The 27581-nt window shown below is 42.6% G+C and overlaps 2 protein-coding genes across 3 annotated transcripts in view; one reads left to right on the top strand and one right to left on the bottom strand.

Annotated features, from left to right (window-relative positions):
• LOC147021541 (voltage-dependent calcium channel gamma-2 subunit-like) overlaps positions 1-27581 on the top strand; it is a 165890-nt gene that overhangs the window by 125922 nt on the left and 12387 nt on the right. For both annotated transcript variants that reach the window (XM_085891579.1, XM_085891578.1), the window contains 2 exons: positions 26191-26271; positions 26979-27119. In XM_085891579.1, the coding sequence (XP_085747705.1) occupies positions 26191-26271; positions 26979-27119 (222 nt within the window). The remainder of the gene's footprint in view (positions 1-26190; positions 26272-26978; positions 27120-27581) is intronic.
• LOC147021544 (uncharacterized) lies at positions 1998-27047 on the bottom strand. The gene is made up of 4 exons (XM_085891580.1): positions 26913-27047; positions 2585-2690; positions 2357-2464; positions 1998-2231 (listed from the first exon to the last, which is right to left on the bottom strand). The coding sequence occupies exons 2-4, from the start codon at positions 2651-2653 to the stop codon at positions 1998-2000; spliced, it is 411 nt and encodes a 136-aa protein (XP_085747706.1). The 5' UTR covers positions 2654-2690; positions 26913-27047.

Raw genomic sequence — 27581 nt, forward strand, 5'->3', positions numbered from 1 at the left:
GTATTCTTCTTGAACCAAATCCAGAAGAAATCGATCATACAACTTCTGCTCCAATAAATTTGCCAGCAATTCGTGAATGCAGGTGCATTGGTTGTAAAACTTGCCCTTGATGAATCCCATCATTGAGCCTTCTGCCAGGACATCTGCCTCTGTTAGTATGAATTCTATTCCACTTTCGTTTATCATTGTACTATACTAACTGCACCGTAGAAAGCTAGCTCAATGTGGAAATTGCCCAGCAGTATCAATAGCTTGTCAAACAATGGAGTTTCAATTGTCTGTATCGAGTAAGCTTTCAACGCAACGGCTTAGATCATAAGTGACAACTGCGTAGTCCTGCCGTTTCCTTTGCCACATTCATAGTACGGATCATCGTCTCCTTGACCACATCATTATTGGTTGGCGATCTTGATATAGGGTGCAATGTTGGAAATTCTTTGAAGTGGCAAAGGGTCCTTAATGAACTGGCTGACAAATCCAGCATGCAGAGATGTGTTGCCTTCTCTCAACTTCCAAAACCAATATAGATCCAATGGTTTCAGAGGAATGGCAGTTTTAGCAGTTTTAGATGCCGTAGAACTCACAAACACAGCCTGGTTGAGTGACTTTCTAAATGGAGGTATCTCCCGTTCATTCCCCACAAACTTCCGTCGGTTTCGCCCATCACGAAATTCTGTTGGCTAAATAGTTGCTTCTCTGTCATCCTGGGGCACATTCTGGTAAGTATGGCCGACAGTGGCATGTAGGGTTTGTTTCCCATCTAATGTTTCTATATTAGCATCATTATTATCTCAGACACTGGCAGTGGCTAAATGTGGGTCCAGGCGAATACCATCTTGAGTGTCACGTTCATCAGACTCCACCGAATATGCAAATTCCGTCTCCAGACCTTTTGATTCACTGTAGCTGATGCTGTCTCCAGCTCTGTTTAGAATCTGCAGGGTTAATTTCGATCCAGTGAGCGATGCGAAACCTAGTCCCACAGCAGTGTGCTTCCATGATTTGACGGTTCCACGAGTAACATTATAAATGGCATCTGAGGCCATTGAAGTCACTTTACGATCAATTGTGTCTTTGTACACACCACGAAAACTCGGTGTCAGGCCGCCTAGAAGACTCGAAAACTCGGTGTCAGGCCGCCTAGAAGACTCGAAAACTCGGTGTCAGGCCGCCTAGAAGACTCCTGAAAAACAGGTCCAGCTGTGCTGGTATCTCTGGGGCACATTCCTTCAAATTCTGCACTGTCGCTGGATCTGGAGTCTTAGATTTTGATAGCTGCATGATTTGAGAACGGAGATGAAGAGCAGCCCATCTTAATTTGTTGTCCTGTTCATGTTGTTCAGCATCATCGTGAAGTCGGTTCCTTGCATCGTCCTCTGTCAGGGCAGAACTGTAAATGAAGTTTCCTCTCCGTTTGTCGGCTAATTTAGTTATGATCTGTTGTCCAAAATTGTCACTGAACTTCCTGAGGAGGTTCTGGGCAGTGTAGGAGATTACGTCTGCTTCATCTCCACCGTTGCTGGTGCATTCTGCTTTATACATTTCAAGTAAAGCAGAGACTAAAATTGATCGGTCATTAACAATAACCTCATTTTGGATGTAGGTCCACAGTGATGCAGATGATCTCTTGTGGTAGTACTGAGAGGTACATGCCTGTTTTGAACCTTCTGTTTGCTGATCATCAGTCTCGTTAAGAAACGTGGCGCGGCAGGATTTACGATACTCTGCTTCTTTAGCAATCAAGTCGACACCTCTCCGAATCAGACTCTTGATGCGTTCATTGTTTGAGTACTTTGCCCGCTCACAAAGTGACTGACAACCAGACAGTGTAGCTATCTTCACTCTTGATTCTTCCTTTCCATTTTTCTTCTTCTGACTTTTTCCACAGAAAATGCAAGTCCCTTTCAACATGCCCTGTTGGTCTGATTTTGGGAGGACACTGCATCGTCTCGTCTCTATGCAAGCCTTTTTGGCAGCTGGTGCTTGTTTCGGGCGCTTTACTGCTGTGCAACTCTTCTGACAAGAGGATGATACCTTAGGGATGATTCATCATTGCTTGCCAAAATCATTCGTGTGATAGAGAAGTACTTGTCAGAGTTGAGATTTTTACACAAGGCAGCAGCATTCTTGGTTGTTGTCCACGTCTTCTCGTTATATGTTTTTAGTTTGCTGTCTTCGTCAGTTGCCTTCTCACAGATGTAGCAGCATAAGGCACCACAAGCATCATTGTCCTGGAAGAGAAATGGGATCTATGAGTGTTGATAACATGAATCCTGGAACCATGTAATCTGGTGGCTGGTCATCTACACTTCTCACCAATCCCAAAAGTTTAACACAAAGTTTTTTTTGAGCTTACCTTTTGACTGACAATGGGGGATGAAGAATTTGATTCTTGGGGTGGTTCTTCCAAATCTTCCTCATCTTGAATCATATGTGTGTCTTCAGAAACTTCAGCATCATTGTCCTGGAAAAGAAATGGGATCTATGAGTGTTGATAACATGGTCTAGGAATCATGGAATCTGGTCGCTGGTCCTCTTCACATCTAAATAATCTCAAATGTTGAACATAAAGTAATGAGCTTACCTTTTGACTGACAATGGTAGATGAAGAATTTGATTCGTGGGGTGGTTCTTCCAAATCTTCTCGATCCATTCTACAGTTTTCTGATGCCTAACCCATGAGCAAGAAGCTGGAAAAAAAAACAGTAATTATGAATAAATGTACAATGAATATCTCATGAAAATAAATCACTTGCTTTTAAATTATTGGTACAGATCCACAGCTGATTCAGAGTAGTGTCCATCACCCATTGGATATCTTTTTTTACATCTGAGTTTTACATACAGGCCGCTGAATGTTCAATCAATAGTGAAGGAATTATCCTCGACAATCCAATATGGTATCTTTATTTTAACATCACTTGTAAGTATGCAGCCCTGAAAGGGTTTCAAAAAGCACATGCATCTGGCCTACATCAAACACATCACAGCATAAAATCTGCATAGACCTCGGTGTAGGTCAATATTCATTTTTCATGTCTAAATCCGAGTAGCTAACCAGGGGCAGGGTTACTCTAAGAATTAATGTATAAGCCTTGGCCATAGCTGGCCAGACCAAACAATAGCTCATACAACAGTCTTAAAGATGAACTTCAGGAATTGTGTGGAACAAACAGCAGGTTGTGTATCAACACTCTGCATCATCATCACAAATAGGCCTAGGTGTATCTAATTTTTATAATCTTGCACTACAGAAAGGTTTACGTTGTTATCAAATTTGATTCATGAATGGTGGTTATTTATGATGAGATATATAGTATGATTAAGAAAACTTACCTCTCATACTGATACTGCTGTCCCTTGTTGACATCTAGTTTGACCACACAGGTAGGCTACATGTACATTAAGTGTGTACATTGAAGAGCTAGAACTTGACTCACTGCCCACATGCAGGTATAGTAGGCTATCTACTGAGAAGCTAACAGGATCTTTGATCTCGGTCAAATTCGGTGTGTGGAAATGTCTGGCAGTTGTGATTCATGATACATGGGGTTATTCTGACCATTTTCCACTTGGGTTTCATAAGGTTAGCTCATGAGCTGATCAAGTTCAATTTTGGGGTGTGGTCATTTTTTTGGGAATATCTCGCAGAGACCTATCCCACCACAGAAAATGTCTGGCAGTGCTGATTCATGATATGCGAGGTTGTACTGAACATTTTTCACTTGGTTTCAGAAGGTTAGCTCATGAGCTGATCTCGTTCAATTTTGGGGTGTGGTCATTTTGGGACGTTAGGTAGGGCTATACTGAACATTTTGCACTTGGTTTCATAAGGTTAGCTCATGAGCTGATCTGGTTCAATTTTAGGGTACCAGTTAATTTAGTCTAGCAGACACACCCCACCAATGAAAATGTCTGGCAGCGGTCATTCATGGTACATGGAGTTATGCTGAACATTTTGCCATGAGTTTCAAGTGGTTAGACGATGAGCTGATCTAGCTTAATTTTTGGGTGCCATTCTCCTGACCCTCCTGGCCACACCCACCTTGATGTGCCTAGCAGATGTCCATTTCCTTGAATAGAGGTGCATAGAGAGAATAGTAATGTATAAAAAATTGGTTAGCTTTTCAGCTACCCAGACCCCTCTGGGCTCCTGGTCTAGCAGTACATTCAGCCATATTGTCAAAAATTTCCAGCTGAATCCTATGAAAACTGTCGGAGAAGATAGACTTTGAATGAACCCTGGCCGAAAACAATAAAAAACGAAGTTCGTTATATCTCAGAGACTATGAGACAGATATACATGAAACTGGTATGGTAGGTTCATGGTATGTCCTAGTTATGTGTGAGAAAGAACCGTTGCTATGGACCCCTCCGTTGACTAGCAACGGCCAAAAAAACCTCTAAATGTGGGGGTATTTTAACGAAAAAACAATCTGCAGCATTAACCCTTGAAGGGAGAATCATGAATTTTCTTGTGCTTAATCCTCAGGTCATTCCCCATCGCATCAGGTTATATTGGGTAGTCGACTTCCCATGTCCGCCTACCGGCTTGTCTGTCTGTCTGTCTGTCCCGAGCATAGCTCCGTGGGTTTTGATCCAATCCTGATAAAAATTTTGGTGGGAGGTTTATATCATGATCTGGTTGTGTTTTCCTGAAAATGGGCATGGCGTGCCCATTATGGGTGGAGCCACGCCCAAAAAACGTGTTTTTAGGGGGTATCCGATTTCAATTTGCATCTTCTCCTAGGGGGTTTGTCGAATCTGGCAGGGGTTTCGGTATCTGGTTAGCCCAATGGCATCTGCATGGCCCCACGGAGCTCGATTCTTCATTTTCGGCACAAGGTCAAGGTCACGAACTTCGAAAATTTCGAATTTTGACATAAAAATCATACGACCGCCAAAACTTTGAGAGCAAGGATGACAATATTTTTTATGCATAATCTTGAGGTTATTCCCCACCTAAAGTCTGGAAACCATTTTGCTCTATCTCGAACACCTTGCCCGTGGCACCCCCTTCAAGTTTGTTTTTACGCTGATTTCAAAGTATGGATAATCCGAGGAGTGCGAAATGCCATATAGCCTATATGACATTATATTGTTCCTGGAATGTTCCAGAGGAAGTTTTGCATCAAAGGTCATAATCCTTGACCTTTGACCTTTAAAGTTCACAAAGGTCAAATTTTCAAAGTTGTGGGAATCGAACCAGGTTTTCAACCTTCTTCGCCGAACTAACTCCATTAAACTAGAGCACGTATCCTGTTTCCTTATTTTAATGTCCACAACATTGTTTTGTGCCCTTTAAAGGTTATGCAAAGGTCAAATTTTTTAAGTTGTTGAACGAAACCGGGTTTTCGACATATTGCAGCTAATAACCTGTCACTCGTACCACATCATGTTGATCGTTTTTACAACTTGGTCAAACATTATCACATTGTCTCATCCTTGACTTCTGAAACAATCTACATCGTCAAATACCACTCGTGAACCATCGTCGTCTTCAGACTTGTAATATAATATAATTAATAGGCTGCCGCGCAACGATTTAAATCATAACCGCACTAGAAATTGAAGTGTCAACATCACCGTCTTATTGAAGAAGAAAAAAAAAAACCAGGGAGTGTGGAACACTGACGCTAACCATTACCTCGACGTGTTTCGACTTATGAGTAACTTACAAGTAACGTATGTCGACGTGTGTCAACGATCGCGTAGCGTGCCTACAACTTATGCCAGCGTATGCGGAACGTGTGTCGTATGCTGAGTACGTCGAGAAATTTTCAACATGCTGAAAATTTGTCGACGGACTCGGCGTACTACGACGTATGCCAGCGTGCTCTTAACGTATACAAAACTTACCCTTAACGTATTGGACGTGTGCCAGCGTTTTAGACAAATTTTTCATACATCGGCATATGCTGGCTAAATCGTCAAGGTGTGACAGCGGCTTGACACTTAGATGTCTGGTGCGGTTATGATTTGAATCAGAGCCGCAGCCTTTTAATAGGCTACGCCAGGTGATCGTCGGCGATACGCTGCTGCGCTATGCATAAGTAAGACTATCGTTGGGCATAGGTTGTGAACGCCGACAACACACAGCATTCGTTGGTATAAGTTATCTATATGTGATTGAAACGTTCTGTGTACGTTACTAATACGTTATGCATACGTCCAACTCGTTATGAATACGTCAAAAACTGGAAAAAAAAAAACATCAATAGTTCAGCGTACGCCAGCGTTTTACATACATTTTGATACCTTGTCATACGCTGGCTAAAACGTCAAGGTGTGACAGCGGCTTAAAGGCCTTGCAAGTTGTTAGAAGTTTGTATTTCTTTTGTAAAGACTTGGCCATACGGAGGATGCTCGTTCGCTAGCTTTGGAGGCCAACTTGAATATATGGTCTTCATGCAATTTAACGTCCATGGTTCACATGATGAGCATTACCAGCATGATGAGTTGCTGAATATCGCCATTACTATTTGGACATACACCGAGAATGATTAACCTGATAATGGATACACACGTGTGCACAACATAAGAACGTGAACAATACAAAAGTAACCCCCTTATCCTTTTTCAAACCACTGACCTTCCACCACCACCACAATCGACCTCCCTCCACCTCTTTGACCCCTCCAATCAGCTTGGTTTTTATGCAAGTCTCAACGTTGTTTATATTTGTGACGTAAGATGCCTCATAATATTGCGAAATATAAATTGTTCTTTATGATTATTTATCCAATCCAATCGAACGTCCATACTCTTCGGTGCTGTCGGAGTAGTCTCAGGGCAAGGAATACACTTGGATGATTTGCCATTAGCCTTTGCTAGAAGTCAAGGCTGGAATTTGGCTTGGGTGACAGTGTGGCATACACCGGTCCACAATGGCCTACTCTTGCAAAATACACCGTAGGATCTTTAATGTCCGCTATCAGATGTTGTCGGACAAAAATATCAACCTCAACACATCCCTCCAACGGAAGGCACTCCCGTTGATGCAACGTCCTGCCCGTAAAGCTCCGGGTGACGTTTATAAGTCGGGTCGGGAATGCAATGGAGACTCGACTTTTCAAAAGCAAGTACTGCACCTGTGAGCTGTCATGCCAATTCCACATCACCATAACTTAGAGGTAGACAACTTATAAAGTAGAGCTATTGACTATTAAAGTAGTTTTCATGTAAGATTCAATTGCCGGATTGAATGTTTCGACACAACCTTTACCAAGGTCGTCGCTGTGGCTGTGGACCCATTGTTTGGAAAGTCTTGGGGGCTGGAAATGGACAAAAAACCTCGACTAAGAAGCGAGCTGATGATCCAGACAGACAGTGAAGGTCTCCTTTAGGACGACAACTATTTCGAGGGTTGATGTTAAAACGAAGTTAAGTAGAGGGTGTGTTGTGGAATTATCAGCACCACACTGTAGATTGTAGAACATCTGATAAATGGTGATTTGAATCCATTGAATATTGCCATTACTATTTGCTATGTATTGGAAAGAACATTTACTATTTACTATATGAATTATAAACAGCCATTATTAATATAAATCAGACAGTGGGATTGGGTGGGGTTCGAATGTCCGATCCGAGGCTGGTCGGCTGACGTTCGATTCCCACCTTGATTGGATCATACCAAAGATTTTAAAAAGGACATGCGATTGTTTTCTCGCTTAATGCTCAGCACTTAGAGAATAGAGTACAGACAAATGTCGTGGGTGGGATGTGATGGGTTGGGGTGCCTGGTAGGTAGAGGAGGGGGGTGGGGGTAATAATCCTTTTTAATTGGCCCACTGACTGCAGGTGAGAGGAAAGATGGCATCCCTGGCAGGCTATGTTTGTCTGATTTATCTGAAGGCAAGGCTGATGTTGTCTGATGTCTCTGTCTGCATGTTTGCATGAGCTTTGTAGCAGTTCCTCAATGGGCCTTACAAACCCTGTAATAACTAGAAGGGCACTCGGTAGAGCGCTACCTCCACCGTGCAATGCCTGATCCACGAGAACATATCAGGCCCAATACATATATGTATATATATATATATATATATATATATATATATATATATATATATATATATATATATATATATATATATATATATATATATATATATATATATATATCGTGTTAGGCCCTATCTCTCAATGATGAAGAATCACTTTATAAATTAAAAAATAAATCTCGTACACAGATTCGGATTCGTATCTTCACCAAAATCGAAACAATTTGTCCTTGTCACACACCAAACCTGTCCACCAAGTTTCATCCGAATCTGTCCGCAACTTTTTGAGATATCATGCACACAACCAGACAGACAGGGGTGAAAACAAAACCACCTTCGGTGGCGGAGGTAAAAATGTGATGTGATTATTCTTGTGGAATAGTTTTCATTTTAAAAAGGTGTGTGTGTGTGTGTGTGTGTGTGTGTGTGTGTGTGTGTGTGTGTGTGTGTGTGTGTGTGTGTGTGTGTGTGTGTGTGTGTGTTCACATCAGGTTCTATCACAGTATTCAAACTGCATAGCTGGGGTTGGTGGAGGTAGGGCTGTCTGTAGCTCCTGTTGTTCAGATATTTGCTTTCTGGCATCATTCATGTCAGTTATAACAAACTTTGGCCATGGAATCAGGAATGGGAATTTAGCTTGGGTACCAGCACTCAACAGCCTACTGTTTTCGAATGATACCAGGTGATATATCATGGGACAGCTATCAAGTGGGTTCAGTGTGAGTTGATAATGCCAACAACACTGGAGTGTAACATCATTATTACAGGAGTGTTTTAATCAATCTCTTGTGTATGGGATTTCTCAAATCATGAAAATATTACTTTATTCAGACAGAAGTAATTATACAATTACTTAGTATGCAACCTGCGGCTGCTGGTTACATCATCGTTTAGAGCATGGCTGTGCCGCTGATGCAGTGCCCCTGCTTCCAGTAAGTTGTTACTCATTTTGCCGACCTCAGAGGGATGACAGGCTGAGTCAACCCACCTGATGTTACTTAACGCACCGACAGGGGCTGAAACTCAAGACCCTAAGATCTTAAGCCAGCCACCTTAATCGTTTAGCCAACACCAGGCTTTCATAAGTAATTTAAATGTTTGACATAGGGTGCACTACCCTTTAATGTAAATATTAATTTAACCATTTCAAATTCAAACAGATACATTGAGGGTGCACTTTCTTTTGTGGGCAGCACTTAAGTGCCCATCCTAAGTTGCTTGAAAAGCATTATAAGGCAACCAACCCAGTACCCAGGCAAGTAGTTAATTCCATCCCTGAAAGTTGTTAATGAGCCAGCTGGGTTTTAACTGATAATCTAATAATGGCATGATAATTCTCCGGACAATTACCAAAAGCTCAGAATTCAAATCCTTAATCCTGCGGCCTTTTGTTTTGTTCACCTGATGGTGATTTATACTGACAGTGCAACCACCATCTCCGATACGCCATTCAATCACCACTATAAGCCACTGTACCTGTTTTACAAAAGGGAAATCAAGAGACCCAGGGTATAGTAAAATAACATACCTCACTCCATGATGCTAGAACCAGCCATCCAGGGAGTTCAAACCTTACTGGGGGGGGGGGGGGGTCAAGGGGAATTTTGGGAGATTTTATTTGAATTCCTCATTTTACAAAAAACGAATGAATTGTGACTCTTTGAACCACATCACAAATATATGACATGCAATTGAACGGTATTTGAAAAAAAGCCGAATGATGAACCTCTTCGCTTCCCACTCCTTCCCTCGACACCACCTAATTCCACCTCCCCCTCCCAGACACTTCCATGGATATTTTATTTTTGTCCATTGGGCACTGAGCTTACATTTTTCTTTAAATGTCAGTGGCTTCTTACCAGGCAGCAACTCGCCACACGTGGCCCGATAGCTCAGAGCATTGGGCGGAACCAGCGATCCATCTCACGCTTGGGCACCCGTCACCGGCATACTGAAGGATCATCTATCCTCTCTGCTGTGGCTGTGATTAATGTGGTGTGCAGGAGCAACAGCCAGATTCCGCATCATGAAATAGGCAGAATTGGGAGTTTCAAATCACACAAATAATTTGTCTATCACGAAGTAGGTAGACGTATGTGTTCCAACAGGTAATGTAGCATGCCCAAGTAGGCAAGTACGTATAAGAAAATATAGGTACCAGAATAAAAATGTGAAAAATTTGCTCAGAGGGACATTCATGAATGATATTTGGGTTACAGAAAGAACGAGAAAGCATCTGAAAATACAAAGCCCATCCACGTCCGCTTTGTATTCAAACTAAATTTGACGAAAACGACAGTTCAAAAAAGTTGTACATTTTATTAATTTGTGTTCTCCACAATCTCATAATAAAGGGTTGTTGAAAATTTGATGACAAAAGCAAAAATGGGAAAAATGTTACGGCCTGGACATACACACTGAATCTCAATGGTAAACGAGTATTTCGATTAAAACATTTATGGCTGGTCTGCCACTTCACTGATGACGTCATTCTTACAATCCCTTATTCCCCATTGGGAGTGGAATGAGATGTGCCAAGTTTCAAATTTTTCCAATGAGCGGTTTTCAGAGATTATGTTTTAATTTTTTGACATTTAATCCAAGATGGCTGCCATACCATGTGACATATGACGTCACAATTATGAAAATGTTCTCCATAGGAGGGGGGTTAATCCGACAATGAAATTTTTTGTCAATCGGACAAAGTGGTTGCCGAGAAAAATAATGTAAAAAAAAAACAATAGAGCAACAAAAAAAAAAAGAGGATCGAAGAATCACAACAATAATAATAATGAAAATTATTTTCACAAAATTATTAATTTGACTTCTCCATATTCTCATCATAAAGCTTTGTTGAAAATTTGATGACAAAAGCTCAAATGGTAAAAAACGTAATGGGCCAGAAAAACGCGCACGCACGCACGCTATTGCAAAACCACATCTTCCACTGGGCAGGGCCGGGCTAACTCGAATGGCATTCTGAAGAGTGCATACCTCTGCCAGGTTGAAGAGTTTACGTTTTGTATCCCACTGATAGACCGGATCTGGATGTGACCTGAACCAAAATATAATCTGCTTGTTCCTGTCACCGAACCAACCCATCCACCATGTTTTGCCAGAATCAATCCATAACCTTTTTGAGATATCGTTTCGATGGTGAAGAATCACTTTAAAAATTCTAGTAACTGGATCCGGATCCAGATCTTCACCAAAATCGAATCAATTTGTCCTTGTCACACACCGAAACTGTCCACAAAATTTTGTCTGAATCCATCCACGTTTCTAGATATCTTGCACACAGACAGACAAACAAACAAACAGACAGACATGGAGGTGAAAACATAACCCTTCGGTGGCAGAGGTAATATATAACCTCAACAAGAACATCACGAATGGCAAACGCCTTTAGGACGAAACAGATCTAATGATACACTACATGGCGAAAAGTATGTAAGTCGGATCATATGTTCAAAGGTGTACCTGATCGAAAAGTATGTTTAAAGGTGTACCTGATCATCCAACATCTCATTCTAAAATCATGGGCATCAATATGGAGTTGATCCCCCCCCTCCCCTCTCCCTCCCTCCCTTTGCTGCAAAAACAGCCTCCACCCTTCTGGAAAGGCTTTCCAATATATGTTTGAACATTGCTGCAGGGATTTGCTTCCATTCAGCCACGAGCATTAGTGAGGTCGGGCACTGATGTTGGGCAATTCGGTCTGGCTCGCAGTCGGCGTTCCAATTTATCCCAAAGGTGTTCAATGGGGTTCAGGTCAGGGCTCTGTGCAGACCAGTCAAGTTCTTCCACATCGATCTCGATAAACCATTTCTGTATGAACCTCGCTTTGTGCATGGGGGTATTGTCATGCTGAAACAGGAAAGGGCCTTCCCCAAACTGTTGCCACAAAGATGGAAGCACAGAATCGTCTAGAATGTCATTGTATGCTGTAGTGTTAAGATTTCCCTTCACTAGAACTAAGGGGCTGAGCCCAAACCATGAAAAACAGCTCCAGACCATTATTCCTTCTCCACCAAACTTTACAGTTGGCACCATGCATTCGGACAGGTAGCGTTCTCCTGGCATCCGCCAATCGCAGAGTCGTCCATTGGACTGCCAGATGGTGAAGTGTGATTCATCACACCAGGGAACACGTTTCCACTGCTCCAGAGTCCAATGGCGGTGAGGTTTACACCACTCCAGCCGATGCTTGGCATTGCGCATGGTGATCTTAGACTTGTGTGCGGCAGCTCGGCCATGGAAACCCATTTCATGAAGCTCTCAACGAACAGTGGTTGTGCTGACGTTGCTTCCAGAGTCAGTTTGGAACTTGGTAGTGAGTGTTGCAACCGACTACAGACGATTTATCACTCGACGGTCCCCTTCTGTGAGCTCGTTTGGTTTACCACTTCGTGGCTGAGCTGTTGTTGCTCCGAGACATTTCCACTTCATAATAACAGCACTTACAGTTGACCGGGGCAGCTCCAGCAGGGCAGAAATTTGACGAACTGAATTGTTGGAAAGGTGGCATCCTATGACGGTCACCGAGTCATGTTGAAAGTCACTGAGCTCTCCAGTACGGTCCATTCTCCTGTCAATGTTTGTCTATCGAGATTGCAAGGCTTGGTTTTCTACACTTGTCAGCAATGGGTGTAGCTGAAATCGTCAAATGCACTATTCAGAAGGGGTGTCCACATACTTTTGGCCATGTGGTGTATGTTTGCATGATGAGTGGCCATTTTGAATAACTTTGTTTGGGTGTTAGAAAATACAGCAAATGTGAATTCGTGAATGATTGTTAATCAGATTAGCATTGGCTACGTTAGGAGAAAGATGAGGGTTTTGGATGACTCACCCTTTGATTTGTGACAGTTAGAATCCTACATCTTGCTCTATTATCAATTACAAACTCAATATCTTTATCCCCGAAAGGAATATGAAGAAAAGGTTTCCAGTTTTAAGTTTTCTTCTTTAAATGACAAACATGAATGCATTTGTGTTACATTTGCAGTTTGACACATCCACCTGGACAAAGGGGTGTTTAGGCCGCAGAGACAGATAAACTACATTCTCGTTTAAAAGAGAAATTAAATCTGCTTCCAGCGAAGTTTGAATGGTTGACCATTTTTGTACACCCAGCCGTTTAGGTTTTTCTTCAACATGTGCTTAATGTACCACACAGAGACCCAATCGGAGAGTGACTGGTTGAGGAACTACACCTAGTTGAGAGGAAGGAAAATGAGATGATGAAAAGAAACACACCAGGGTCTTAGGAGCTAGGCAGGTCGTAGCTTGACATACTGGAGGGTGCGTGGAGAGAGTTTCCTTTTAACAGCAAGTCAAAGATGAGCTTGAGGGTTTGCATGCTACCCAGCACCAGCTATCTCTTCCATTGAGGGTTTCAGTGCCACCAGCTACCCCTAGTGGACCTTTCCTGGTTAACTATTGTAGGAAATGCATCCAAACAGATTGGTTCAGTGGTTGCGTGGGTAAAGGTTTTGCAGCATGAGTGGGTAAAGCCTCACTGATTTGGGTTTGATTCCCAAAATCATAGGGGGTTTGCTTGCTGCCAGATATCTCCGAGATTGAGTGCTTGCGTGGTACCAGCTATCTCCTAGATTGAGGGTTTGCATGCTACCAGCTATCTCCTAGATTAAGGGTTTGCATGCTACCAGCTATCTCCTAGATTAAGGGTTTGCATGCTTCCAGCTTTCCCCGAGAATGAGGGTTTGCATGCTACCAGCTCTCTTCGAGATTGAGGGTTTGCGTGTCACCAGCTTTCTGTTAGATTGAGGGTTTGCGTGCTACCAGCTATCTCCAAGATTGAGGTTTTGCATACTGCCAGCTATCTCCGTGATTGATGATTTGCGTGCTACCAGCTATCTCCTAGATTGAGGTTTTGCGTCCTACCAGCTATCTCCTAGATTGATGATTTGCGTGCTACTAGCTATTTCCTTCATTGAGGATTTGTGTGCTATCAACCAACTCCAAGATTGAGGGTTTGCATGCTATCAGCTATCTCATAGATCAAGGGTTTGAGTGCTACCTGCTATCTCCTAGATTGAGGGTTTGCATGCTACCTGCTATCTCCTAGATTGAGGGTTTGCATGCTACCAGCTATCTCCCAGATTGAGGGTTTGCAAGCTACCAGCTATCTCCTTGATTGAGGGTTTGCATGCTACCAGCTATCTCCTTGATTGAGGGTTTGCAAGCTACCAGCTATCTCCTTGATTGAGGGTTTGCATGCTATCATCTATTTTTAGAGAGGGTGTTTCAAAACTCCCAAATCATAGGAAATGTTGTTCATTTATTTTTGGTGGCAGAGGTTATGTTTTCACCCGTCTTGTCTTTTATCTTTCTGTGAGTAGGATATCTAAAAAAGCTATGGACGTAATCAGACGAAACTTTTTGTACAGGTCGGTTGTGTGTCAAGGGTGAATGTAATCGATTTTCGTGAAGATCCAGATTCAGATCTGAGAATTTTTTGAAGTGATTCTTCACCATAGAGGGATAGGGCCAAAAGCGATAATAATACAGGGTGTCCCCGCTATCCGTCGTTTCACATACAAGTCCATAAGTTATTGAGGAACATTTTCAATGTATATCCAACAATTTTCCACACTGGCATCCATTTGACAGAAGACCAGTTCCCAGGCATCCCACCCAACAATGCACTGCATCACCTCCTTCCCAGACTCTATCTCTTGCCGTGCAGTGTTGGACTTATCGCCGTCGCGTACTGTACAGTACTTGCCCTGTGTTTTTATCTTTGCATGCTGTACCAAGGTAATCATTAAACAATGAGTGGTAAACGAAATGGTAATGAAAAAGGTGAACCTGCACATAAGCGGCAACACAGTAGTGTGAATGGATGTCAAATTAGACACAGTGAAATGGAATAAGAATGGTGAACGATCAGCCGATATCACTCGCTATTTTGGTTTGCTACCGACGACTGTTCAAACTATTTTAAAGTATGCAGACGAGATCCTGAAGAAAGGCCAGGAAATGCCTCAGCACTCTAATATCAAGATAACTCATCAATGAAGCGAGGTGATTGAAAAAAATGGAGAGGAGGCTCTCTATCTGGTTGGAAGACCTCACCAAAAGAAGACCCAGATCAGCCTTGGTCTCATACAGGAGAAGGCTGTTAGCTTATTTGAAGACATCTGAAAGGAGGGGAGATAGAGAGTTTGCAGACCACCAACGAGGAAAAATTTAGTGCATGCCGCAGATGGTTCCACCAAGTTCACGGTTTGGATTGAAGAACATCGAGTGTTGGGCGAAAGTGCAGGTGCCGATGCTGATGCAGCCGATGTGTTTCCCAGGATGTGGAAGGCAATTATCAAAGAAAGCGGCGATGATCCCATGCACGTATTCATGGCAGACGAAATTGCATGGTCTTTATTAGAAAAGGATGCAGTCGAAGACGTACATCTCTGTGAAGGAACAAAGTGCTTCTGGCCATTCAAGAACATTTATTTTCTTCTTATTCAGCCAATATAGTGTGCCTTTAGCTTTGTTCTTCATGTCATTGGCCTGTTCAAATGTGAATCTCCTACACAGTTTCAGATTCATGGCTCACTCAAACAAGTTTTCATCAAGATTTCTCCTGTACTTTGCACCTTGTCCCTCCTCCTCCTCCTCCTTCATATGCAGCATAAGGCTGTGGGGAGCATCATAAGCTCAGGGCATTGCAGTGACACTGATGCAATGTCCCTATACCATTACACTGGTAGTCATTTTGCTGACCTCAGAAGGATGACAGGGAGAGTCAACCCTACCTGGTATTAATTCAACAGCTAAGTGGGATTTAGAACTCAGGACCTTCGGATCCCAAGCCCACTATCCTAACCATTAAGCCAACATCAGGCATACTCACTGACTCACTGACTGATATTAAAATCGGTACCTTCCGGGTGATGTAGAAAGCTGAAATTCTGCGTGACAATGGACATCAAAGCCATTATACCTGAAAAAAAAAATCAGACTAGTCGAACAACATCCATAAAATATTGAAAATATAAATAAATGAAAAAAAAAATTCAGGTGAGTGACCCGAGACAATACGGAAGCACAGTAATTTTGTGTGCCAATGGATATCAAAGCTAATACACCAGGAAAAATCACAGAACCATCATAAAGCATTCATAAATGAAAATATAAATAAAGGAAAAAAAAAGAAAATAAATAAATGAAATGCAGGTGAGCGACCAAGACAATGGGGAAACACGATTGGTATGCTCAAACAATGGGTAAGCACACCCCACTAGTATATATGTATATATATATATATATATATATATACATATATATATATATATATATATATATATATATATATATATAATAAATAAATAATAATAAAAAATATATATATATATACATATATAAATATATATATATATATATATATATATATATATACATGTATATACATATATATATATATATATATATATATATACATATATAAATATATATATATATATATATATATATACATGTATATATATATACATATATAAATATATATATATATATATATATATATATATATAAATAATTGACCCCTCCCACACTCTATCCCAAGTAGCTGCATAAACCAATTCAAGAACACTTACACAAGGTAAGTGCTAATGCTGTTTCGAACCCTTCCCAGAGTTCCTCACAACTATGAAGACGTTCACACATCATACGCACACGACAATCCCAATGCTATACACCCCCTCAGCGACCGGACCGGTTTCATCACTTATTGGCGAATCATCAGTGATAGCGTAGACACAATGCATACCAATGAGGCTCCGAAGCCTGTACCACGTGCAAACGTCAAAAGCAGTCAATATATAAAGAAAGACCCACCCACATCTCTCACCTGCGAATGGAGGAAATAGCCAATCAGCTCTCACCTTGTCGACTACACCCAGGGTGGCTAGGATTATATAAATGATTGACCCCTCCCACACTACTCTTGCCCAAGTAGCTGCATAAATCAACCCAAGAAGACTTACACAAGGTAAGTGCTAATGCTGTTTTGAACCCTTCCAAGAGTTCCTCAACAACAATCTCTCACAGGTGAGAAATGTGGGTGGGTCTTTCTTTATTTATATATTGACTGCTTTTGACGTTTGCACATGTTACATGTTTAGGAGCCTCATTGGTATGCATTGTTATCTACGCTATCACTGACGATTCACCAATAAGTGAAGAAACCGGTCCGGTAGCTGAGGGGGTGTATAGCATTGGGATTGTCGTGCGTGTACGATGTGTGAACGTCTTTATAGTTGTTGAAGAACTCTGGGAAGGGTTCGAGACAGCGTTAGCACTTACTTTGTGTAAGTCTTCTTGGGTTGCTTTATGCAGCTACTTGGGCTAGAAGAGTGTGGAAGGGGTAGATCACTTATATAATCCTAGCCACCTGGGTATAGTTGATTAGGTGAGAGCTGATTGGCTATTCCCTCCATTAACAGGTGAGAGATCTGGGTGGATATATATATATATATATATATATGTATATATATATATATATATATATATATACATACATACATACATACATACATACATACATACATACATACATACATACATCTTCTTATATATGAATATATCTAATGTGATTTTCCCCGGTGTATCGGCTTCGATGTCCATCGTCACGCAAACTTTCAATTTTCTACATCACCCGGAAGGTACCGATCTTTAATATCAATCAGTGAATCAGTCAGTGCTTTATATATTAGATATACATGTACTGGTTGCGTATGCAGGTAGGCTTATACATTGCAAGCAATAAACAAACCATGCTTTGTACGTCGGTACATAATAAATGGAAGCTTCATGATTAAAGGCAAGCATCACCGACCTCCTGGTAGATATCGATTGAGGTTTGTATTTCACAGTTTACAGTTCATCGCCTTAGAATCAAACGGTTCTGTCTGACAATTTGATATAAATCAAAGTATATGGACAGGCAGGTTCTATCTACACAGTAGTACCTGGCAACTGAACAGTCGATTCTAATTGTAAATAGATCCGGGGATCTGGAAAGATAAAAATCGTTCGAACCGACATAAAATGTTATATTTTAGTATCAAAGGTACAATCGTTTGTTCTTTACAACCTTTTGATTCAAAGGCATTGATTTATAGAAATATAAAAGCTTTTTTTTTTTAATTAAAGTACAGTATATACATTGTAACACTTACCACCGTGCTGTATGCATTGTCTCGGAGCGCTCACCTGCAGTGATCACAACAAGGCTGCTCGACTTATTTTCGGACATTTTCATTTACAGATGCTTTCCTACGGTTGTGTGTGTGTGTGTGTGTGTGTGTGTGTGTGTGTGTGTGTCTGTGTCTGTGTCTGTGTCTGTGTCTGTGTCTGTGTGTGTGTGTGTGTGTGTGTGTGTGTGTGTGTGTGTGTGTGTGTGTGTGTGTGTGTGTGTGTGTGTGTGTGTGTGTGTGTGTGTGTAGCCTTTTCTTTGATTCCTATACAATTCCACACCCCTTGACCAATCTCCACCAAATTTTGCAAACATGCTGGCTGTTGGGGGTATTCAGGTTGAGGGCATGGGTACAACCTCCTACCCCACCACTCCCCCCCCTCCCACCGACTGCAATGCAATTCTCTGTATGTATGCATCTACATCTGAAAATTAAGACACTGACCTCAAACAAGGAAATGAGACCATTTGGTTGTGGTGCTCTCGGGTTAAATAAACTACAGCTTCAAGCGTCAATGTTCGTGATGGCTTACTAAAGTCTAAGTAACCCAATATTGATCAGGTGACCCAGTTTGTGCTAGAAGTACATGCATTTATTGTTTGCTCATGGTAAAGGTAAGATGGTACATTCCAGTGGTCACTTCCACTTGGACCTGCGCTCAACCGTACTGCTTGGTAACTGCTGTTACTATTTTGGCCTTCCTTTACACCATCAGCCATGGCTCAGGAAGTGCCTGAAAATCAAGTTTCGTTCCACTCATGGGGGGGGGGGGTGGGGTAGACAAAACCTTGATAATATGATAGTATATATCAAAATACATACACATGCAAAAGTTCTCCACTCAAATAGCTGCAGTTATTGTGTATTTTCATCTTGAAAATCGATGCATTCCCCGCGTTCTCTCATTTGAATTTTCTCCACTCGGATCACGTGTGGGCCACGTGACGCCTCGACAGCCAATAGATCGGCTGACATCGTATGCAAATGTCATAAGACTGTCATGTGACCAGCTAAGTTGTCCAAGATGGCAGCTTTCTGCAGGGAGGAAATCACCGGCAGCTGATCGGCAATTTATCGGTAATTTTTGATGAATATGGCCAGTGAGGACGCTCCCCAGTGTATTATTCACCAGAACAATGTGGCGAACGAAGAAGTCAAACGTTTTACGCCTGTAAGATGGGATAAATGGAGAGAAAGTGTCAACAAATGGCTCGTCTTAGACAGTCACGAACGACGTCTAGCCGAGAGTGCCAGCATGGGAGGACTAACTTCGATCATGGGCCTATTGTACCCGCCGGAGTGCCGGCGCGGGGGGACTAACCATTGTGCAACACCAGCGCATCGACCCATCGAATGAACGCCATTGACCCTGCCTCGGACAGCTTTATATATAGCCAGTCAGCCACAGCCGGACATTACATACATACGGCCGGCGGAGCAGACAACTGGGCAGTCGAACCGGCGCTGATCGACACTTGAGGCGCACCCAGTCAGCGCGAGGATTGACTTTTCCGCATCGCTAGTCGTTTGGCGTCTTCGTCTGGGAAGAGCAACCCTCGCCTCACCATCGTCAGGGTGGCCTTGGGCCAGCCCTGCAGGGTTGAGTCAATGTAACAGGGCGCCGGGCGGTATCGTGTGTCGCGGAGAGTATATATATATATATACATTTTACACCCATGTAGTTCGGCTCTCGTATTGAAGACGTTCCAGACCTCACGGGGTGGGGACCCAGCCTCCTTACCCGTCACCGCATCAGCCCCGAGACGGCCCAGACTACTACAATAGGGAAAGCGGGGTAACCTAATTTTGGCTTTTCGTGGGAGTTGCAGGTATACAACATGTCCAGCAATGTTCGATGCAGAGCGCAGTTTTTTTGGCGATGGTTCGGTTTATACATGCAATCATCAACAATCGCAGAGTCATCATGCATGGTTTGTGAACAACATTTCTCAGCCCCACGTATTCTTTTTGCATCGATGAAGCGATGGAAGCAAGTGTCGTGATAGCCCAGATGACTAGGGATTTCTTCACACTCAACATACACTCGTGCACTCTCGGCTAAACGTCGTTCGTGACCGTCTAAGACGAGCCATTTGTTGACACTTTCTCTCCATTTATCCCATCTTAGACGTAAAACGTTTGACTTCTTCGTTCGCTCCATTGTCCTGGTGAATAATACACTGGGGAGCATCCTCACTGGCCATATTCATCAAAAAATACCGATAAATCGCTGATCAGCTGCCGGTGATTTCCTCCCTGTAGGAAGCTGCCATCTTGGACAACTTAGCTGGTCACATGACAGTCTCATACCTGCGAAACCTTTTTGAAGGAAAAGCGGCAGGCTGGTGTGCGACGCAGCGGCACGTGTCCCTCGGGGGGTCCGGGGCATGCTCCCCCGTAAAAGTTTCAAAAAAAATGAAGCAAAATGGTGCAATCTCCTGCATTTTGAGACCACAGTTAGCTGAAATATATCAACATATTTTTAGAGTGAAAAAAAAATAAAAAATAAAAAAACTTAACATGGTTGATCTCACCAATCTTTATTTTTCTAAGACATCATGATCATCAGTCACATTTCCATAAATTACTCACTGTCCAAGCTCTACTTGTATGTGCCCATACATGTACACAAGAGTTGACATAAACTCACTGATACATCTTTATGAATGAAATGACTGGCCACTCTGATTTCATAACATATTTACAGTTTCACACAAACGAGGTGTGTTCAAAAAGTATCCGACCTTTGTTCATAAAAAATACTCGTATCCAGATACAACAAACTTACACTAATCTCCTTCAAAGTAGTCCCCTTGGGCTGCCACACACTTCTCCCAACGGTTCTGCCACTGTCGGAAGCAGCGCTGGAACGCCTCTTTTGGGATGGCGCGCAGCTGGTCCGTTGCATTCCGCATGATGTCTTCTCTGGACTGAAATCTGGTCCCTTTCAGGGACATTTTCAGCTTGGGGAAAAGCCAGAAGTCACACGGAGCCATGTCGGGAGAGTAGGAAGCCTGACGAAGCACAGGTGTGTTGTGTTTCGCCAGGAAACTCTATCAAATGTGAAGAATGGGCGGGTGCGTTATCATGATGGAGCTGCCAATTGACCACTGCCCCCAGGTCCAGCCGTTTGCGTCGCACAGCGTCACGAAGGCGACGCAGTACCTCTTGGAGGTACTCTTTGATGATGGTTGTGCCGTGTGGTGCATACTCGTGATGAACCACGCCACTGGAGTCAAAGAAGATGGTCAGCATGACTGACATTGCTGCGGACCTTGCTTTTTTTGGCCTCGGGGATGTTTGATGCTTCCATTGTGATGACTGGAACTTGGTTTCTGGGTCGTACCCATAAACCCAGGTCTCATCGCCAGTGATCACTGTGTTGAAGAAGTTGGGATCGCTGTTCAGTCTCCAGCATGTCCTGCGCGATCTCCAAACGGAGTTGCTTCTGCTCGATCGTTAGCAGCTTTGGAACAAACTTCGCTGAGATTCTCCTTAAGCCCAAATCCTCAGTCACAATGGAATGAACGGATCCAATGCCGATGCCCGCCACGTCCGCAAGGTCTCTGATCTTGATTCAACGATCCTGCATCAGCAGGGTCCTCACTTGGTCAATGACGATCTCATTTCGGGATGTTGAGGGCCTACCAGAACGTGCTTCAATTTCCACTGATGTGTGACCATCTTCGAAGTGGTTGTACCACTCTTTTATCTGTGTGGTGCCCATTGCTTCGTTCCCGAAGGCCTGTTGAATCTTGCGGATCGTTTCCACTTGGGAATTGCCAAACTTTACACAAAATTTGATGCAGTAGCGTTGTTCAAGTTTTTCCGCAATTTTGTCAAAAACGAAAATCCGACGGTGCTCACTTGCATTTCCTCACTCATCGGCGGTCTGTCGGCGACTGACAGCTTCTGCAGGCGGGAAAATATTCACGCATACGAATTAGGATCGCCTACATACGTGCACCAAACCACGCCTCCCTAGCTTCATTTGTTTTCGCACGAAAAATTAAGGTTGGATACTTTTTGAACACACCTCGTATTTACCATTTTCAGGTTTGAACAGTTAAGATGCACATTTAGCTAATCAGAGCCTGGTAGGTGGCAGATTTGGCCTTCTTAAGAAGGTCGGCATCTGGCTTCCACGAGAAGCAGCTGACTCCATCCAGCTTGAAGATGTTAATCTTCCCTGCCAGCAAACCACACAGAGTGTTTCTGACGCCATGGCTGTCCTCGTACACGCTTGACTTGGCATGACCTTCCTTGCCACGTCCCAACGTGCTCCTCTGATCAGTTGTCATTTTTTTGACCATGCTGAAAAGGGACTCACAGTAGGCGTTACTGTGAGGGATCAGCAGGACGTGTTTGGCCAGTCTACAGAGCGATGGGTAAATGGGCTGGCTGGTGCCAGTGGCAGGGTCCGTCATCTTCTCCATGGCTGCCCAAAACACATCCACCCTCTCATCTGGGTCATATGCTGGCAGGGTGACATCTGACTGATATGTGCAGAACTCTCTGCACAGCGCATCTCTGTTCTCTTCTGGGGCAACAGATGCAGGGAGCTGTTCAACCAGTGTAAGTAGGCTCTGCATGGAAGCTGTCTTGGAGGAGGCTGGGTCCACAATGACTGCATTCCTGATCAAAGGGTCCTGGAATGGGAATTTGTCCGTCATGTAGGTCAGGGAACCAACGTAGAACATTCGGACCTCTGCTCTGAATTTCGTCACTCCACTGGTCCCCTCTCGGGCGTTCTTCACAATGAGCTGCATTGCCTGGAAACAGACAAATGGCTCCCTGTTCGACCTCTGGTTGTCCTGTTCAGTGACAGCTTGTATCCTAACAGCTTGTGTCCCCCATGACTGATGGAGAAGTCTGATCGACACGTATCACAGAAGGCATGTCCGTCTCCCTTGCGCGAAGCCTTGATACACTTGAACTCTGTTGTCCAACTTGGCTTAAACTTGTTGACCCAGCGTGGGGGTGGTTTTTTCTTTTCTGGTGTTTGCATTGTTGTCGTGCACTGAAGCGATGAGTCCTCTCTGTTAACTGCAGTCTTTGATCATAAATGGAAAATGGCGCGTTGTCTTGAAATGAATGCCCGCTGTTTCCTGTCGTCCCATTGGTCATGCTTAGTTTGGAAGCAATAACCAATCGCAGACGAGATAAGAAATCAAGGTCAGGCACGAGTTTTGTAGAATGTAGAAGCAGCCACGTGTAATACGATCTTCGCAGTGAGAAACGAACGCAAAACTGGAAAAAACACAACTATTTCTTTTTTTCCAATAACAATTTCCAAATGCGGTATGTCTGACTAACAAAATCGGGATGCGTTGGGAGATATAGAAAACCGGTAGGCTACCGCGCGAATCGGTAGGGTTGGTAGGTACGCAGTCTGTCGTAATTTGCATACGATGTCAGCCGATCTATTGGCTGTCGAGGTGTCACGTGGCCCACACGTGATCCGAGTGGAGAAAATTCAAATGAGAGAGCGCAGGGAATGCATCGATTTTCAAGATGAAAATACACAATAACTGCAGCTATTTGAGTGGAGAACTTTTGGATACCTATGTATTTGGATATTTACTATCAAATTATCAAGGTTTTGTCTACCCCCCCCCCCCCCACCCCGATGAGTGGAACGATACTGCACAATACAGCTTACGGCTGATGGCCTACTTGTTTGTGTAAACATTTCCCATTACACAATAGAACAACAAAGTCTTTTTGCTGTGCCAAGCGATTATGAATGATTTTGCTGATTCGTATCTAAAGGCCCAGTCACACCTTGACGTTTTAGCCAGCTTATGCCGATTTTTGGAAAATTTGTGTAAAACGCTGGTACACGTCGAATACGTTATGGGTAAGTTTTGATAACATTGAGAGCACGCTGAAAAACACTGCCATACGTCATAGTACGCTGGCTTTAAACATTGAACTTTTGGGTTTTCCTCGAATTTTTTCATGCTTGAAATTTTACGACGTATGCCGGCGTATGACTCACACGTTCCGCTACGCGGGCCATAAGTTGTAGGCACGTTATGCGATCGTTGAAACACGTTACTTGTAAGTTACTCATAAGTCGAAACACGTCGAGGTAATGTTTAGCGTACCCGAAACTTATTTCTAACCTATGAGTAACGTTTTGTAAGCACGCTACACGAACGTTGTTCACACTTTGCAACACGTTACTTGAAAGTACGACTACTACTATTACTACCAACATCGACATCAGAAAATTCTCTCCAGCTACTACTACTAATAACATCGACATCACTAAATTCTATCGACCTACTACTACTACTACCAACATCGACATCACTAAATTCTCTCGAACTACTACTACTACTACTACTACCACTACTACTAACATCAACATCACTAAATTCTCTCGAACTACTACTACTACTAACATCGGCATCACTAAATTTTCTCGAACTACTACTGCTACTACTACTAACATTGACAACACTAAATTCTCTCGAACTACTACTACTACTACTACTACTACTACTACTACTACTACTACTACTACTACTACTACTACTACTGCTACTGCCATTGACATCTACTCAACATGGAGTCTGGAACACTGACGGGTTCCTCTTGTGAAGCCCATTTGTATATACCAATTCCCCTAAACGCTGCCAAATCGCCATTATACGGTAGCTGTAAGTTAGAAACACGTTCAGTAAGTTCTGTAGTCGTCCGGAAGACGTCAATCAAATTCGTCCACATACGCCAATGTGCGTTTCAGATACGTTACACATAGGTTCAAAGCACGCTACTAATAGGTTCAAAGCACGTTACTCGTAGGTTAAAAATTAAGTTTCGGGTATGCTAAACATTACCTCGACGTGTTTCTACTTATGAGTAACTTACAAGTAACGTGTGGCCGACGTGTGTAAACGATTGCGGAGCGTGCCGAGAACTTATGCCAGCGTATGCGGAACTTGTGAGCCATACGTCGAAAAATTTTCAGCATGCTTGAAATTTCACGACGTACTAGACGTACCACGTAATATGCCAGCGTACTTCATCGTTTTTCATCGTGCTCCCAACATATACACAACTTACCCATACCGTATTCGACGTGTCCCAGCGTTTTAGACACATTTTTCATAGGTCAGCATACGCTGGCTAAATCGTCAAGGTGTGACTGCGATGTTGACACTTCCAATTTTCAGGCGGTTACGATTTAAATCTGCGTGCGGCAGGTTTTTAACAGAGAACGCCACGAGTTCGTCGGCGATACGTGCAGCGCGCTATGACTAAGTTAAACTATTGTTGGGCATAGGTTGTGAATGCCGACAACAAGCTAAGCATTCGTTGGTATAAGTTATCTTTAACACAATGAAACGTTCTGTGCCCGTTACTGATACGTTATGCATACGACCAACACGTTATGAATATGACCAAAACTTAAAAAAAAAAAACCTCAAAACTTCAGCGTACGCCAACGTTTTATGTGCATTTTTATACGTTGCCATTCCTGGCTAAAACATCAAGGTGTGACTGGGCCTTAAAGGTTGTGGAGCAGATGATGGCCGTCACTCATCAATCTGCTCATGGTGATGCTGACGAGAGTTCCTTTGACACACTGGTAGAGCTCGCTTGGCCTCAAATAGATACACCATGGGAAGGTGGCAAGAAGAACATAAATAACAGGAATGAAGATGAAGATCAGAGATAGCAGGAATGAAATATGAAGGAAAACCAAAACACTTGAGTTTTGGTGGTTGGGAATCGAAAGATGAATAATGCTGTGATTGGGATGAATGGAACGTGAATCCTTTAAGGTGATTGCATTTTACTTCCCATATCGATGGCTCATGATCATGGCGTGTTTGTGGTACCATGACTCCACTTACATAGCTGAGCAAGGATGGTGGCAGGGGGCATGGAAGTGGGATGGAGACACCTGAGTTCTACACTCTCAACTTACCTGTACTCTCATCCAAACCCAGGTGCTCTTAAAGATGTCTGCAAGACAATCGACCACTTTGACGATGACGGCGATCCCAAAGATATGGCCGAGTACCTGCTACGTGAGTTTCCTCGCACTCCATTCTCATAAAATTCATTGCGGACAAAATTTCTCGTTAAATTACCTTCAAGCTATTTATCGGCATTACAATTTTACGGTGAAACCTTCATAGTTCAGGAGAATTGAGTTTCCGAGCCTGTGCTTTTTTAGATTTAATGCCAATGAATGCAGACCTTATTTAGGATTGCCTGCGCTATGGCCTTGTTGACCTTGAAACGAAAAGAAGTGACATCCCTCGATGATTTGTTGTTTGCGTTGGATCAGAGATGACCTACTTTATTAAAAATACGAGTGGTGATTCTTCATTTCGCTCCGAGGTTTCATTTTCATGCCGATGGTCACGTGTGGGCTTCAACATACGAAGACAGCTTTGAATTTGTGGAGCATCTGAATAGACTCTTTTTACAGCTGTCTAAACACAATCGTTAACCCAACTCGAATGCATCAGCACCTTATTTTCAAATAATGCAAAATAAATATAATAGCAATATTAAGTAATGACAAATGTTGTGAAATCCAGGCCACAGCGACCAACATCTCACAGAAGTGCAGATGCCGTGTGGCTCATTGGGCTGTAAATCGTTAATTCTGGAAAAAGCCAAGTGTTTGGATACCCATTATAGCATCCATGTTTAAACCTACCAATCATCCTTGTACTCTGTACTCAACCCTCCCCACTCTCCATATCTCCCTCATTCTGCTCTCCAGGCATCATGCGTGCTTCCAGCGTGTTCCCCATACTGAGTGTTCTGCTGCTTTTCCTGGGCAGCTGCTGCATCACTGCAGGAGAAATGAACCGTGCCTGGCAGAATGTTGCACTGGGTGCCGGCATCGCCATGGTTGCTGCTGGTGAGGACAGGAGAGAATAATAATAATCATAATGATAATAATAATAATTAAAATAATAACAATAAATAGAAAGCATCCGAAAATGTAAAGCCTGTCCGCTTTGTATTCCAACTTCTTCTTCCGTATCCTAAACGGTAGCTTTGATCTTTTGACCAAATTCCTAATTTGTCTTCTCCATCTTTTCCTAACAAGTGAAATCCTTCAATACAGCGCGTGTGGTGAATCAAATGAGTACACTAATGTTAAGATATGCAATTTATGCTTTTTCAGTTGAAAAAGAATTAAAAAGCGTACTTAATATTTGAAATGTAAAAATCTTGTTATTATTGTGATAAGTATATATATATATATATATATATATATATATATATATATATATATATATATATATATATATATATATATATATAACAGAAGGAATGAAATCGTTTGATACAGCGTGGCAGGAGGCCACAAAAGAAT

Source organism: Eptatretus burgeri, chromosome 8 (genome assembly GCF_056783735.1).
Source record: "Eptatretus burgeri isolate ZD-2024b chromosome 8, Ebu_testis_v1, whole genome shotgun sequence".
NCBI classification, from domain to species: Eukaryota; Metazoa; Chordata; class Myxini; order Myxiniformes; family Myxinidae; genus Eptatretus; species Eptatretus burgeri.

Bases quoted from the DNA above. Each gene is read 5' to 3' on its own strand.
- LOC147021544 (XM_085891580.1), bottom strand. From the start codon at position 2,653: ATGGATCGAGAAGATTTGGAAGAACCACCCCACGAATCAAATTCTTCA. The intron at 2,465-2,584 runs GTAAGCTCATTA...TTTCTTTTCCAG, and splicing joins CTACCATTGTCAGTCAAAAG to GACAATGATGCTGAAGTTTC. The intron at 2,232-2,356 runs GTAAGCTCAAAA...TTTCTCTTCCAG, and splicing joins CCCCCATTGTCAGTCAAAAG to GACAATGATGCTTGTGGTGC.